Source organism: Myxine glutinosa, chromosome 2, assembly GCF_964187855.1.
Source record: "Myxine glutinosa chromosome 2, kmMyxGlut1.1, whole genome shotgun sequence".
Classification (NCBI taxonomy): Eukaryota; Metazoa; Chordata; class Myxini; order Myxiniformes; family Myxinidae; genus Myxine; species Myxine glutinosa.
Window position 1 is genome coordinate 251,448,505 of NC_136262.1, and position 16,771 is coordinate 251,465,275.

The 16,771-nt window shown below is 40.3% G+C and overlaps 1 protein-coding gene across 3 annotated transcripts in view; it reads right to left on the reverse strand.

The window, feature by feature from the left end:
* Positions 1-16,771, reverse strand: part of HTR4 (5-hydroxytryptamine receptor 4) — a 140,704-nt gene that overhangs the window by 45,430 nt on the left and 78,503 nt on the right. The window contains exon 7 of one of the 3 annotated variants that reach the window (XM_068105932.2): positions 13,353-15,006. The exons of the other annotated variants lie outside the window; for them this stretch is intronic. Coding sequence (XP_067962033.1) covers positions 14,940-15,006 — 67 coding nt within the window. The 3' untranslated portion in view covers positions 13,353-14,939. Of the gene's footprint in view, positions 1-13,352; positions 15,007-16,771 lie in introns of those variants that run through there. 3 annotated transcript variants of the gene reach the window in all.

The window sequence follows — 16,771 nt, forward strand, 5'->3', positions numbered from 1 at the left end:
GAATTCGAGTTGAGATAAAGCGTGAGGGAGACTCAATGAATGACCTTTATGTTACAGGCCTTTGAAAATGCATTTCAATCTATAAACGGTAACTTTAATTGAATTTCCTTCCCGTTTTTTTTCAACCGAGTCTAAAACAATGTTAGTGACTGTGAAAAATGAAATGAGATATCGAATTAGAGTTGAAATAAAACTGTGAGAGAGAGCAAGACACAGCGGGCCTAACAAAAAAGGCCTCAAAGCTATGCGAGTAAACAACATGGTGGATATTTGTTTTTGAAGCCCCTCCCAGACCGGGTCTAGCCACTCCCCTGGACAGACTCACAGAATCACCTATGGAGAATATAATATAGATTATGCAAAATACTTTCCATACATATATTACAAGGTAAATGCAAACGACATGATGCAAGAATGACCTCTTTTCATGATTGCACATCAAATGGATGCTTGTGAGTTCATTTCAGTTTGACTTAAATTTTGTTTCATTAATTTCTATTCTCTGCAGATTAAACCTTTGAAAGTGCCTCCACATATTGTAGTAAATGCAATTTCCTTTGCACTGTTGCTATTGCATCTTCACAGAGCAGCTCAAATATGCATGATTTTATAATCAAAGGCGTTACACTGGTTCGTGCAAGTCTCCATATTTTGATGTAACCCCAGTCCCTCATCCATAGTGCGGGCCAGGTGTGAAACATTCTTATGGAATGGGCTCACGTGGGTGTGCTGACACCCACAGGTCCATGGCTTTTTAAAGTGGTACAAGTTTATGAACCATGCAGACCGACAAGGGACAGACTCGTCAAATGGAGCCATCCACAGAGGAATGGCATCACACATTGTAAGTAATGTTTGGAGAGTTTTACCAGACTCTAAATTTACATTATTAACTTTGTATTAATTAGGACCTTAAAGAAACATCTGAAGTCATAGTGTTCCAAAATTATGTTGTTTTCCAAAATTATATTTTTACTTAAGGATTTTTAGCATTCACATTTACAGAAGCAATATGTTACATCGATGATTATGGAGTCTCAACTGATCCGATAGAGTCCCCACTCACCCATGTGTGCCTCTCCTCCTCCATCCCTCTCCTCATATTTTGCAGCATCGCCTCTTCTCCCCACTGATGATTGACTGATCTATTCTACTTTCCCTTTAAAAGTTACTCCCCTTTCTGTTTTTTCACTTGTTTCACACTTTTCTCGATGTACTAACCTCTACTCCTTGTACCAGTGTGTGAAATTCTAAGATATGACCCGACAGAATATGATTCAAACCCATTCTGAACTACCGTTTAGAGTCAAAGCTATTCCAGTGAAAAAGGAACAGTAATACGAGTTAAAATAAGCACAGATACATGCAAAGTACACCACCCCAATGTCAAATAAATAAATAAATAACATATCCTCCAGTGCGCGGCATCGCTGGGGCGCCATAGGTGCCCGGCAATGCCGCTGTACATCACATACAGTACATACGGTATTGGGAGGGAGAGGGGTACAATAATTGATTGATTAATTGCATAATTAAAATCAATAAACAACAGTCATAAAATAACTAATTTCTTAATCATTTGGCTAATAGCATACTGAAAGCACCAGTGTTTCATCCAAAGCTGTAACGTTTTGAAAATTATTGAATTAATTAATTAATTCATAAAATAAATAATTGATTAATTGACTAATCAATAAATATTTAATGAATTAATTGATTAATCAAATAATAAAAAATACCGTTTTGCCAAAGCACATGCTCACTCTCATGCCCATATTTCAGCTTCTTAGCTCAAAGGATGGCTGAGATATCGCCCGGACAAACAAACAGACAAATAAGAAATATCTTGTGCACAGCACGATACTTGTGAAATCCCTAAAATAAGTTGTTGGCCTATGATGACCTCAAAAATAATCGGTGGTTGAATTCAGTGACCAGATATGCAAACCCTCTTCAAAATTCAAGTTCATCAGATGAAAATTGAGGATTTTAGAAATTTGACAATGTTGGTGACCTTGGGCCTATGCTGACCTATACACCTTTTGACCCCAAAAACATTAGGCTTCTTGCTTATGGCCAACTCTACCATTTGGTGAAGTTTCGTGAAGATCGGTTGAAAATTGTGACCTGTAGGCAACTGACAGACGGCCAAAATAACGCACAAGACCAAGCAATATACTTGAAAAATCTTCGATTTTCGCAAGTAACAGAAGACATCATGCAGAGCACGATACTTGCAAAATCCACCCATAAAAATAGTTGTCATGGATACATCAAATTGTTTGTTTCATTAAGATTAAAATTGACGATCTACAGTGCATTCAGAAAGTATTCAGACCCCTTCACTTTTTTCACATTTTGTTATGTTGCAGCATTATGCTGAAATCATTTAAATTCATTTTTCCCTCATCAATCTACACTCAATACTCCATAATGACAAAGCGAAAACAGGATTTTAGAAAGGTTTGCAAATTTATTAAAAAGAAAAAACTGAAATATCACATTTACGTAAGTATTCAGACCCTTTGCTATGACTCTTGAAATTTAACTCAGGTGCCTCCCATTTCTCTTGATCATCTTTGAGATGTTTCTACACCTTGATTGGAGTCCACCTGTGGTAAATTCTATTGATTGGACATGATTTGGAAAGGCACACACCTGTCTATATACAGTAAGGTCTCACAGATGACAATGCATATCAGAGCAAAAACCAAGCCATGAGGTCGAAGGAACTGCCTGCAGAGCTCAGAGACAGGATTGTGTTGAGGCACAGATCTGGGGAAGCCTACAAAAAAATTTTCTGCTGCATTGAAGGTTCCCAAGAGGCCTCCATAATTCTTAAATGGAAGAAGTTTGGAACAACCAGGACTCTTACTAGAGCTGGCCGCCCGGCCAAACTGAGCATTCGGGGGAGAAGGGCCTTGGTAAGAGAGGTGACCAAGACCCCGATGGTCACTCTGGCTGAGCTCCAGAGATCCTGTGTTGTAGATGGGAGAAACTTCCAGAAGGACAACCATCACTGCAACACTCCACCGATCTGGGCTTTATGGCAGAGTGGCCAGCCGGAAGCCTCTCCTCAGTGAAAGACACATGAAAGCTCGCTTGGAGTTTGCAAAAAAGCACCTGAAGGACTCTCAGACTGTGAGAACCAAGATTCTGTGGTCTGATGAAACCAAGATTGAACTGTTTGGCCTCAATTCTAATCGTTATGTCTGGAGGAAACCAGGCACTGCTCATCACCTGCCCAATACCATCCCAACGGTGAAGCATGGTGGTGGCAGCATCATGCTGTGGGGGGGGGGGGGGGGGTTCAGCAGCAGGGACTGGGGGACTGGTCAGTGTTGAGGGAACAATGAACGGAGCAAAGTACAGAGCTATCCTTAATGAAAACCTGAAACAGAGCGCTCAGGACCTCAGACTGGGCCGAAGGTTCACCTTCCAACAGGACAATGACCCTAAGCACACAGCCAAGACAACGCAGAAGTGGCTTAGGGACAACTCTGTGAAGGTCCTTGAGTGGCCCAGCCAAAGCCTTGACTTGAACCCAATCGAACATCTCTGGAGAGACCTGAAAATGGCTGTCCACCGACGGTCCACATCCAACCTGACAGAGCTTGAGAGGATCTGCAAAGAAGAATGGCAGAAAATCCCCAAATCCAGGTGTGCAAAGCTTGTCGCGTCATACCCAAGAAGACTCGAGGCTGTAATCGCTGCCAAAGGTGCTTCAACTAAGTACTGAGTTAAGCGTCTGAATACTTATGTCAATGTGATATTTCAGTTTTTTCTTTTTAAAAATTTGCAAAACTTTCTAAAATCCTGTTTTCTCTTTGTCATTATGGGGTATTGAGTGCAGATTGATGAGGGAAAAAAATGAATTTAAACGATTTCAGCATAAGGCTGCAACATAACAAAATGTGAAAAAAGTGAAGGGGTCTGAATACTTTCTGAATGCACTGTAAATCAAAGATCGGGTCAATCGGATGAAAATTGATGATTTTTCAGATGAAAATTGATGATTTTTCAGATGAATATTTAAGATTTTTCAGATGAAAATTGATGATTTTTCAGATGAATATTTAAGATTTTTCAGATGAAAATTGAGGATTTTTCAGATGAATATTTAAGATTTTTCAGATGAAAATTGATGATTTTTCAGATGAATATTTAAGATTTTTCAGATGAAAATTGAGGATTTTCGAAATTTGACCTTGAGTTGACCTTTGACCTTTTGACCTTTAATAGTTGGTGTTCCAAATCAGTGATACACTTTGTAATTGCTGTTTAATTCTCAAGTTAATAAGATGAAAACTAATGATTTTTCAGATGAAAATTGATGATTTTAGGAGTTTGACCTTGAGTTGACATGGCATCAAAATGTGAAAACTTTGGAAGGGGGTAATAGTGAATAGAAAACGTAGCGGAGGGAGAGCACCAGATGTGTAGGCATTTGATCTATTATACATCTAACAGCATAAACATGTCATCTATCTATAATTCCAGTAATCTCTGTGTGTCTGTGTGTGTGTATGTCTGTGTGTATGTCTGTGTGTATGCGACCGCTCTTTCTCGACAACCACGGGTCCGATATACTTGAAACTTGCCAGGTATATTGCTGGGGACCCGAGGATGTGCCTTTTCAAGGTTTGAAATTAATCGGACAAGTAGTTACCGAGCTATGGCGATTTAGCCGTTCGCCGTTCGCTTTGGCTTTGCGAATGAACCAAACCATTTCATGTAAATAGAGGGGGGGGGGGGGGGGTTCTACCGTACTCGCAAGCCGTTCGCTTTGGACCAAACCATTTCATGTAAATAGAGGGGGGGGATTGTCACCGTACTCGCAAGCCGTTCGCTTTGGCTTTGCGAATGGACCAAACCATTTCATGTAAATAGAGGGGGGGGATATAATTTTAGATATATATATAGTACGGGCATGCCCTAGTCTATCTATAATTCCAGTAATCTCTGTGTGTCTGTGTGTGTGTCTGTGTGTATGCGACCGCTGTTTCTCGACAACTACCGGTCCGATATACTTGAAACTTGCCAGGTATATTGCTGGGGACCCGAGGATGTGCCTTTTCAAGGTTTCATATTAATCGGACAAGTAGTTACCGAGCTATGGCGATTTCTTTACCAAACTCCGCAAGCCGTTCGCTTTGGACCAAACCATTTCATGTAAATAGAGGGGGGGGATTGTCACCGTACTCGCAAGCCGTTCGCTTTGGACCAAACCATTTAATGTAAATAGAGGGGGGGGATTGTCACCGTACTCGCAAGCCGTCCGCTTTGGCTTTGCGAATGGACCAAACCATTTCATGTAAATAGAGGGGGGGGATATAATTTTGTACGGGCATGCCCTAGTAACTATGATGACAGTAGGAATGGATTGCTCGATGAATTCAAACGCTCTTGTACGACATCAATACACGGCGCTTCTATCAGTGGAGGTGGGAATATGAATATTTGTATGATCCCAGAATAATATAAGATCATTTGGGATGAATTTAGTTTTCTGTGGCATCAAACAATCAACGGTTAACACATCCATCTTTTGAAGAAAAAGCCAGAATTCAATTGATGTGAACAGCTGCATGCCATTGGTTTAAAATATTCTTCTTTGTGCCTCGTGGGTACAACTGATTAAATAATCTATAACAATGAGCCCTGAAGCTTAAAGAAGTATTTTATATATTCCTTGCAGAATGCAGATAAGTGAGTCATTTTCAGATTGATATAATAACATATCTTATCAGAAAGAAAAATATTGAAACCACGAAGCCATGAAGGATTCTGCAAGACTTTTGGTCCTATTCTTGGAGGATTTTCCAGGTACCAATGTGTCATATAAAATATTCTATACGTCAATTGGGCACCCTGCTGAAGTGCTTATCTCCAGTTAGCAAAGGTTGCCTGCGGTGTTGCCTCCAAACTTTGATGACACCATGGTCTGGACGCTTGGAGATTATACAGATCAATTGCTTTTTGGTTGCAACTGCGGAATCTTTCGTGAAACCACATTTTGAGTAAAGAAAGCTTAAAACTCCTTCCATTTTCTCTACTGGACAAGAATAATCTCTCCTATGATTGCAACTGGATTTCATATAGCAGGTCTCAAAAATGTCTTGGAATCTAAAATAAAGTTTCCCACTTCTCCTATTTTGACTACATCTTACTGATGACCTTGATGACTGATGGTGATGACTGATGCCCTATATAACCTTGGTATTAAATAAGCCATATTTTCGGTATGACATAATTTATGATCAAATAACTGCAGAAAGAAAAGCCAGCTGAGCATATTCTCAAAAAAATCAACTTGGTCTATCCCACAGCACTTTAAGTTGTCGCCCTCCTCTTATATCTTCCATTTGTCCATATAGATTTCCTCATTTTTGAGCTCTTTCCCACCCCAAAATCCCTTCGCCCCAGTCATATCTAAATAGATGGCAACTCAGCCTTAACACTCTTCGGTACATCCGGAATCAAATCTTACCAAAAGCATTTATTTTTGTTCCAACCCCATTGTTTCTATAAATACCATATCAATGTCTCCAATTTATACTCAGACTAGACCACCCGGGTATACACAACCATTGAATTGTAATTGTGCACACCACTGCTGGATACTTAGGAACAAAGTCTAATGTATAAGGTGCCTTGCTTGTGAAGGCTACTGTCGAATTGCATAGGCGGACAGGTAAAACAGTGGATGAAATCAATGTGACGTTGATCGAGGTCTGCAAACCACCTTGGGAAGCAAGGAGAAGCTGACGTTTCCTGCGTTAACCCTTCGATTGAGAAAAAAGCTCTTTTCCTCCAACGAGGGGTTAATGGCCAAAACATCAGCCTCCTCTTGCTTCCCACTTCTGAGTCAATACTTAAATGCATATGTTGAGTGAATATTAAAGACAATGCTAGCCTGGGTGCTTGGGGATTATATAAACAAATAAAATCGATGTTTTAATGATGTCAAATACAGTTTCGGTATCAAAAGTTCTTCACAAATATATAGCCTACATACACATTACCCTTTTGTTCCATTAATATACAGAGGCTGTGGTATAGGTTGATCAAATGTATTGAAAATTTCCTACAGGTCGCACAAGATCTGCCTGCAACCCTCTTATGGTTCAACTGCCAAAATCAAGACTTTCTGCTCACCTTCACTCCTTCATTCCTCTTTTCTCCCGCCTCTGGAACAAACTCCCTCACTCTCTTCAATCCCACTCCACCCTCCAGGTCTTTAAAACAGCTGTTCACCACCATCTCTTATCTTCCCCCATCCAAAACCTTGATCTTTTCTACACCCGCTAATTTCGGTCCCCTTGTGTTTTATACCTCCCCCCCCCCCCCTTCCCACGCCTCCTCCCCCCAAGCCCTCTACCTCCCACACTTCTCGCTGCTCTCAAATGTTGTGGTTGTGTGCTTCCCCTTCTCTCCCCATCTTGTCTTCCGCTCCCTCTTTTTGTATATTTTGTTTGTCTGGTTGATTTGTTTGTGAAATAAATGTTAGCTCTTCCACGAGCCTCGATTCAGTATACAAAAAAAAAAAAAAAAAAAATTCTTGGTTTTTATTTTGTGTACCCTCCTCATGCTGTTAGAGGCGTAGGGCTGCAAAGACCGTTTTTTTGGCTAGGGGTTACAACCATGGACAGGTATATATATATATATATATATATATATATATATATATATATATATATATATATATATATATATATATAGTTACTTTTGTGGGGGTAGGTGAAGAAATAGCTTAGTAAAGTTAGAATATGTAGGTTTTAGTATGAACCGTTTGACGTGAAGAAGAAGAAGCCATCTCGATGTACATAAGCAAGGTAAATATTCAGATTAAGAGTGTTTGCATGTCGCCATAAGGGGCGTGGCTTTTGTGTTAACTAATTCTAGGGCTTAATGATTAATTCCACAGTGTGTAATTTGGCCCCTGTGATCTTCCCTCCGTCTTTATTACAAAGAAAAGCCCACCAAACAACAATAGTGATGTAATGGACTCATTCGCTCAAAACACCGCCAGGGCTAACCAACAAACAGCCATAAAAGCCCGACAGAAACCCAGCACATTTGCCAATCGACAAGTAAACCCCGACGTCATCCGAACATTCCCGAACAGAGATTAGACTCTGCCCCCCAATGACTCGTAATGAGGAGGCCATGCCCCGGCCTCCGTGATTGGTGGAGGTGCAATGGGATGACCGAGCAGCGCTCAGTGATTGGACAGAGTGTGACGTCAGCAGTGGAACATTCGAGAGCGAGGAGAGCAAGAAGAAGCCGTCTCGCCATCTTGGTCTTTTTGTCCTGGCGTTCATTGGAGGCGGTTGCATTCTCCCTCTTTGTGCTGGCGTTTGTAGGAGCTGGTCGCATTCTTCTATTCTGATCGAGGGATTCATAGCGGACGGTCGTGTTTTGCCGCTCTCTCTCTTCTGGTCCTGGCTGCGTGGCAGCGGTCACTCTTCTCATGCGTGCTTGTGCAGCCTTCGGAGCATTGTGGAGTTTTTGCAACGTTGGAGGAGGGGGGTGTTGTTGGACTGTGGTGTCTTTCGGGGGGAGGTGGGCCCACCTTGCGCTTGACGGTGGAAGCGAGGAAGGGCTGGTTGAGTGCCTGCTCGCGCCTGGGCGTTTTCTGACGCGCGGGTTCGGCACCATTATTGGGGCGCATCCCACACAAGCTGCTACACCAGCAGCAATGACCAACACGCCCTCAACGCACTTTGGGGCCAGAGCTGAGGGTCATCCCTACAGTAAGGGAAGATATTTTTACTTATCTTTCCCCCTTGTTTGTATATGAGTCTGAATGGAGACGTCTCGTTTAGATCGTAGTTTGACCACAACGCTCATTTTTTTATTCCTTGCTTCATTTTAATAAACTAGGGCATGCCCGTACTATATATAAGCTAGGACGTGCCCGTACGTGGGTGCCCGTTCCTTGCCAAAAAAAAAAAAAAAAAAATTTGTGTAGGGGTGTGTGTGTGTAAACATCCTAGGGCGTGCCCGTACGTGGGTGCAAAAAAACATGCGTGCAAACAACAACAACAAAAAAAAACTTTGAAACCACGTGGCAGTAACGACCACAGAACCCCCCTCCCTCTATTTACATGAATGGTTTGGTCCATTCGCAACGACCACAGAACCCCCCCCTCTATTTACATGAATGGTTTGGTCCATTCGCAAAGCCAAAGCGAACGACCACAGAACCCCCCCCCCTCTATTTACATGAATGGTTTGGTCCATTCGCAAAGCCAAAGCGAACGACCACAGAACACCCCCCCCCCCCCCCTCTATTTACATGAATGGTTTGGTCCATTCGCAAAGCCAAAGCGAACGGCGAACGGCTAAATCGCCATAGCTCGGTAAGTACTTGTCCGATTAATTTCAAACCTTGAAAAGGCACATCCTCGGGTCCCCAGCAATATACCTGGCAATTTCAAGTATATCGGACCGGTAGTTGTCGAGAAATCGTTGTCGCATACACACACACACACATACACACACACATACACACACACATACACACAGAGATTAATGGAATTATAGATAGATTGATTCGTGTTGCATTTTCAACAGTGTCATGTTTGTGTCTGTGGGGATCGCCTTAACCCCGTGTGTTGCGGTTAGATCAGGCTTCGGGCCTTTCCGCACGCGCCAAAGACAATCCCGCCAAGGTTCGAAATATGCCTCGGAGTTGAAGCTCGTTTCGGCCATTGTCTGAGTCTGGTCTTCATCGGCCATGGCCAGGGACTATATATATATATATATATATATATATATATATATATATATATATATATATATATATATATAAATTAATATATATATATATATATTAATATATATATATATATATATATATATATATAATATACATACATATATACATATATACATACATATATACATACATATATAAATATATATATATAAATATATATATATATATATATATATATATGGGGTTATTATATACATACATATATACATATATACATACATATATACATACATATATAAATATATATATAAATAAATATATATATATATATATATATATATATATTTATATATATATATATTATATATATATATATATATATATATATATGGGGTTATTATATACATACATATATACATATATACATATATACATACATATATACATACATATATAAAATATATATATAAATAAATATATATATATAAATATATATATATATATATATATATATATATATATATATATATATATGTATATATATATATATATATATATATATATATATATATATATATATATATATATATGGGGTTATTATATATATATATATATATATATATTAATATATATGGGGTTATTATATATATATATATATATATATATATATATATATGGGTTATTATATATATATATGGGGTTACAACCACACTGACACAGTATACTCAACAGAGTGGAGAAATTGGCAATCTGACAGATGGGACACCATGCTTAATGTTCATCCAAGCGACGGTCCAGGATGTGATGCAACTCCCTGCCTTAAGAGTGTAGTACTGGTGAACAGGTGATTTTTTTTTTTTTTTTTTTTAGCTGAACAGTTTCCTTATAGTCTTATAAACAAGAACCATGCTATTAGAGGTCATAGAAGTACCCCTAATTATTGTTATCTTTACACGCAATTTACAAGAAATATAATATTTTGCATGAAATTTGTTATAACTTGGGAAATGCGTCATTCTTTTGGGCTGAAAATTTGGACAGGATATTCAGAATATCACTTCCTTTAAAATGATGAAGGCTTTTTTTATAGGAGTAGCCATTGTGGATTTATTGAAGGACAACCAAGTTTTATCTGGTAATTGGCATAATTAGCTAATTAGTGAACATTTGACATAATTTCACAAAATCCTCTCATCAGGTAGTAGAGTAACACATGTATAATACATGTACCAAGTTTTGTGTGAAAAGAATGATAGGTGACATAGAAGATAGAAGTAGAAATGTGTTCTTTGTTTTTCCTTGTTTTTTATTGACGGTCTAATTTATGCAAATTATATGCATGTAATATGACAAAGAAGCGTTGAAACTGGTCTGAGTTAAAGCCAAGATTATATCTTTCAAGAAAACTGAAAATTAGATATTAACTTGACTTTGTTTTGTGTAAAGGCCTCTCAAAGGTACCTATGTAGTTTTCTCAATTTTTCACCAGTACTACACCCTTAAGGCACCAATGGGATCGTTTATAATCAGATCGGTATTAATGAAACCCAGACTAGCCAACGACGACGTGTATGTGTGACCTTTGCACCATTCTGTCAGACTAAAGGGATACTCGTGTGCTTCAATTATTTTTTAAAACATCATAAACATTCAGAGAATTTAGAGTAGAGATATTTACAATATACCTATAAACTGAACGAGACCGAAGTTCATGGCACACCTTTGTAAATCCCCACGTTACCCACCTATAGCAATGTTCAGAGATGGCAAAAAGTTGCACGAGGATAATTCGTTGTATATTTCATTCGCCCCCTTCCACCCCCCCCCCCCCCGCCCCCAATGTTGATTTCACATACAAAGTTTCATTTAAAATTATTTTCACATGCGCCCGTAATAAAATTTTTCAATATTTGACCTGTAGACCCCGCTCCAGGAGGTGGGGCCAAATATGCTACTGCTCTCACACCACGATGCCATGTGGTGATCATAACTACCAAGTTTGGTGAATTTAGCCCAACCGTTCAAAGAGGAGATAGCATGGCAGACGGACAGACGGACGGACAGACAGAGCAGATTACAATATCCTCCTTTTTTTCTTTTTTTTCTTTTCGAAAAAGCATGGGATAATACCAGGATTTATTTGAATTACGTGATGACTTTAAGCTGCACGCATATTTTTGTGGTAAAGGGTGACACAAAAACATTGCAGCGCTCTGAAACGATCATTTTACAGATTTAGATATGATGGTCATGTGTTTATAGTGTTCGGTTGTTGGAGGGATAGGAGCAGGAGGACTAAATAATTTTGGGGGAGAGAATAATAAGCCACATAATCGTGTTTTTAAATCGGACTATTTTCACTGCCATTATGCAAATGAGCTACTTCCGGCGATGCACGATGCGCATGACGTGAAAGTTGCACAACTCATTGACGGACGTGTATGTCTGCGTTTCATCACAAGTGAAACTAGTGTTCTAGTGTTCAAGTGTTCAAGATGTTATTCTAGTGTTCAAGATGCCAATGTGCCAAGTGTTTAACTGTTTGAATCGTCAATACATTTGCCCACAGAACTCAAAAGTCGTTTTTATGCATCACTGACCGACGAAAAGATCATCAACGATCATGTGCTTGGTGGTTGAAAAACCTAGGAACAACCAAATTCAACATCAAAACGTACGTTAATTCAAAATATCGTGTTGTTTGAGAAGACCACTTCGAGCCGTCGGTGTTCGTATTGGATCAACAGGCTCACTACATGGGAAACAAGCTCGGAAACTGCGGAAACACGATGCCGTACCGACACTTACCAGGAGAGAATTGCGTGTTAATTTGAAGCCACACCCATGTGATCCAAGCTCAGAGCTAGTCCTCAAATAATTATCTATATTACCAGAATATGAGCAGAGCCTACCTGTCACTTCACTGGCGGATCAATTATTCATCCTGTTTGCCAAAATTTGCTTTTTTGGTTCACTGCAACTGCATTGAGTCCATAGATCACGACAACTCTACCAAGATATGGGAATATATCATCAGGTTATTGAAGTGCCCTCAGGTCTATTATTGTTGGTGACTCATTGTGGCTTGTTTGTCATATGCCCCGTGGGCAGTTTGAATTGTCATAAAATAGCCAATTGATTTTGCAGGAGTGAGACAAAATATAAAATACAGTAAAGGGAGTCCCGAGAAGGGATTCCTTTCCGAACAACGTGTGTATATAGTAGGTATATGTACAGTATATATGTATCTACATATGTATATGTGTGTGTGTGTATATATATATATATATATATATATATATATGTATACACCCTACTCCCTTGCTCTTCTAGCTGTAGAAAGCTGCATATACCCAGGGGGCCAACATAGGTGCATCTGGTATGGCATGCTATTTTTGCATTGACAGTGAGTACCTTCTATAGAACCATAATAGCAAATTAGGCAGGTATAACCAGGTATAATTAGACAGGTCGGACCATTATAGCAAATCAGGCAGGTATAACCCTTGCAAGATTTTGCTCAAAGTCCAGAAATGCAAATTCAAGATGGCCGCTATTAGATTTATAAGAAAAAAAATCACCATTTTGTTCATATTTCAGTAGATAAGACACATTAAACCATCAGATAAAATTATAACCATACATTTATTCTAGCCCATATTCTCATGTCAACACATCATTAGAGTTATCGCAAGCAAAAGCTGCAAATCCAAGATGGCCACCGTGCCATTTGAATGAAAATTACAATCTTGGTCATTCGAACATAGTTTTTGCTTGTTTTGCAGATCTAAGATGAGCAGTCCTCTACGACGTGGGAGCGTATCTCTCAAACATGATAGCAAACGTGGTACCAAGAGAAAGTTGGAGCAAATCAAACACTCCCTGCATATCATGTGCCAAGGAAAAGACACAAATAATATATTGAACGTTTCTCGGGGAAGCCTGCCAATGCTCCACACCACAATGGAAGGAAGATGTGACGAAACAGCTGAACAGTTACAGACAATAGCTAAACAAGACAACTGGTTGCATGACAAGACCCCAAAATGGCACAGTATTTGCAGGAGCAGGTACTTATTGAAAAAGAGCGTCAACCTCGCCAAAAAGAGAAGGATGGGAAATGTATCATCAAATCGGAAAACCGATGAAGGGACAGGCTCCTCATCTAGGGCTTCTCAGTCAACAACACGATCACTGTTGCCTCAATATGCCAACATGTGTTATTTGCAACAAAATTTGGCCCAAATAATGCAAGTCAACCAGTAAAATCACAACTAAAAATAGAGAGCAGAAAATAAAGGCAAAAGCTCAGGAACTGAACCGTCAAGATGCGTTGCTACATATTTCTGATAAAGGGCATGACATGGTTTCTAATGACATTTGTTACGAGAAACACTGTATGGATGTGTTTAAAAATACAAGGGTACCCATAGGAAAGTCCTAAATAAATGGACTCTATCAACTAGCTTGGCACTAGTGAAGCAAGTGGATGAATTGTTGTTTCACAAAACACTAGTTATTGTAATGTCTGCACTGCGAGGCAAGTAATAGCAACAGGTTACTGAACTCAGAGTTACATGTGGATACCACCACCACCCAACTAGCTTAAAGGAAAGACTTGACAAACATGATGGGTCTCGTGTGGCTATAATGGACCAAAGCCATGAATCAGCATTTGTGTGTGCAGTGAATGCTCCAATAGGAGATGCTCTCGAAGAGTTAAAATTGGCACAGAACAATGAGGTTAATAAGCAGAAAGAAGACAACCAAACAATATTGGAAAAGTGGCAAAGATTCTTGGAACAGATGCAAAAGTTTGCAACAAACAATATGAATGATCATTTTAAGGCCATTTTCCCCCACTAGAGCGGGGGTTAGCCTTGCAGGCCCCATGACAATCATGGTTCCCTATTTGAGGCAATGTTTTTATGGCCGGATGCCCTTCCTGACGCCAGCCCTTAGTCACCTCTTACGATGCGCAGGGATATGGTGTACCTATTCTAAATCGGGGTACAGACCGGGATCATTCATCCCAGCAAGCTGGTGCACAATTTTCCAATCTAGGAAGGATGACAGGCTGAGCCAACAGCATGACAACTGAATCACTATCACGAGCAAATATTCCCACACTTGACAGTTTACAAACGGAAACTGATAACTTTGCAAAACAAATCTTCTCCTGTGGAAACTTGGTCGACTTGTCAGGACATCAGTCCTAATTGATGCATCGGTTGACGATGGCGTTGGACTGCCAGGGTTTCCTACATTCTGTGCAAGACCAGCTGAAAAACAGAAAGCCAACAAGATTGGCTACCTGCCACTGATTCCCAAATCACCAACGAATCCTGCCACCCTCAGAAAATGGTTCACCTTGTTAAAATATCACATGCCTTGGGTCATCAGTGGATGATTATCACCGGGGACCAAGCTACATGTGAACTAGCCACAGCTCTTCGACAGTACAGTGACATCTTTAGAAAGGTAGTAATCCTCCTTGGTGGATTTTATGAAGTGCACAATTATGTCAAGACCATTTGCAAAATCATTCAGGCAATGCTGCCGAGGAACTGATTGTGTCAGCAGGACTCTGCTCAGAAGGCATTGCCAAGAAGATCATTGGTGATGGAGGAGACTATTATCAAATTATTCATGCCATTCGAGAGATCAATGAGGCGTTCACCCAGTCACACTGGCAGGCATTCAAGAAGTGGGCACAACAGAATGATAACTTTACTTGGAACAGCATCATCTCAAAAGTTAATCGATGAAGTGGTTGACAATGACATTAGTGTAGCTGAGCAAACCCAGCTGATCCTAGATATTGAGCAGCAGCTAATTATTTACATAGCTCTCTTGATCAGTTCAGTCAGTCTCTGCATAGTCAACCTACATCTGTGTTGTGGTTGACATCATCATACTAAAATACGCCATTTTGTGTCTGTCTGATGAATTTTTGACCACGATACATTCCGTCGTTACTTATCCAATTTCAACCAAACTTGACAGGATGACTAAGGGTTAAACAATGAAGGTTGTAGCGTATTCATTTCCCCCCCCCTCCCCAAGGGGGTTTTCCTCCCCCGAGTGGTTGTTCCCCGCCATTGCCCTCAATTGGGTTGTGTGTTGAGGTGTATATCAATGTTACATTAGCTTTATCGCGGTGTTTTTCCAAGGCCACTTCCAATAACAAAACTAATTATAATACAGGCAGTCCCCGGGTTACGAACGCCCGACTTACGAACGCCCGCACTTACGTACCGACCTCGGTAAAGCGTATAATTTTAAAAATTGAGTTACATACAATGGTTGGTACAAACGAACGGGCGGACTACTTTGCGCGACGCTCAAAACACTGCGCGTTTTCAGCGGTTCGTTGGCCCGAGGGAGAGCAACGCCACGCCGTCGTAGCCATTTTAAGTTGGATCGCATAAACACTGTTGTGTGCGTTGTGTTTTGACTTAAAATTTTCGTGTGTTTACCCTCGTAATCATGGCTCCAAAGCGTAAATCTGATGCAAGTGATGGTGATGCATCAAAGAAAAGGAAAACGATCACGATTGAAACGAAAGTGGAAATAATAAAGCGATCGGAGAGAGGTGAAACGCCAACAAACATTGGAAAAGCGTTAGGCTACAGTCGGTCAATATTGAATATGAATGATCGTTTTAAGGCCATTTTCCCCGCTAGAGCAGGGGTTAGCCTTGCGGGCCCCATGACAATCATGGTTCCCTGTTTCAGGCAATGTTTTTATGGCCGGATGCCCTTCCTGGCGCCAACCCTTAGTCGCCTCTTACGATGCGCAGGAATACGGTGTACCTATTCTAAATCGGGGTACACACCATGATCATTCATCCCAGCAAGCTGGTACTAAATTTGCCGACCTCGGAAGGATGACAGGCTGAGTCAACCCCCCTGGTGTTAATTTAGAGATCGACCGGGATTCGAACCCAGGATCCTAGGATCCCAAGCCGGCACCCTAACCGCTAAGCCAACACCAGGTCAATGATCGGGACAATTATGAAGGACAAGGGGGAGAGTAATGGAGCAT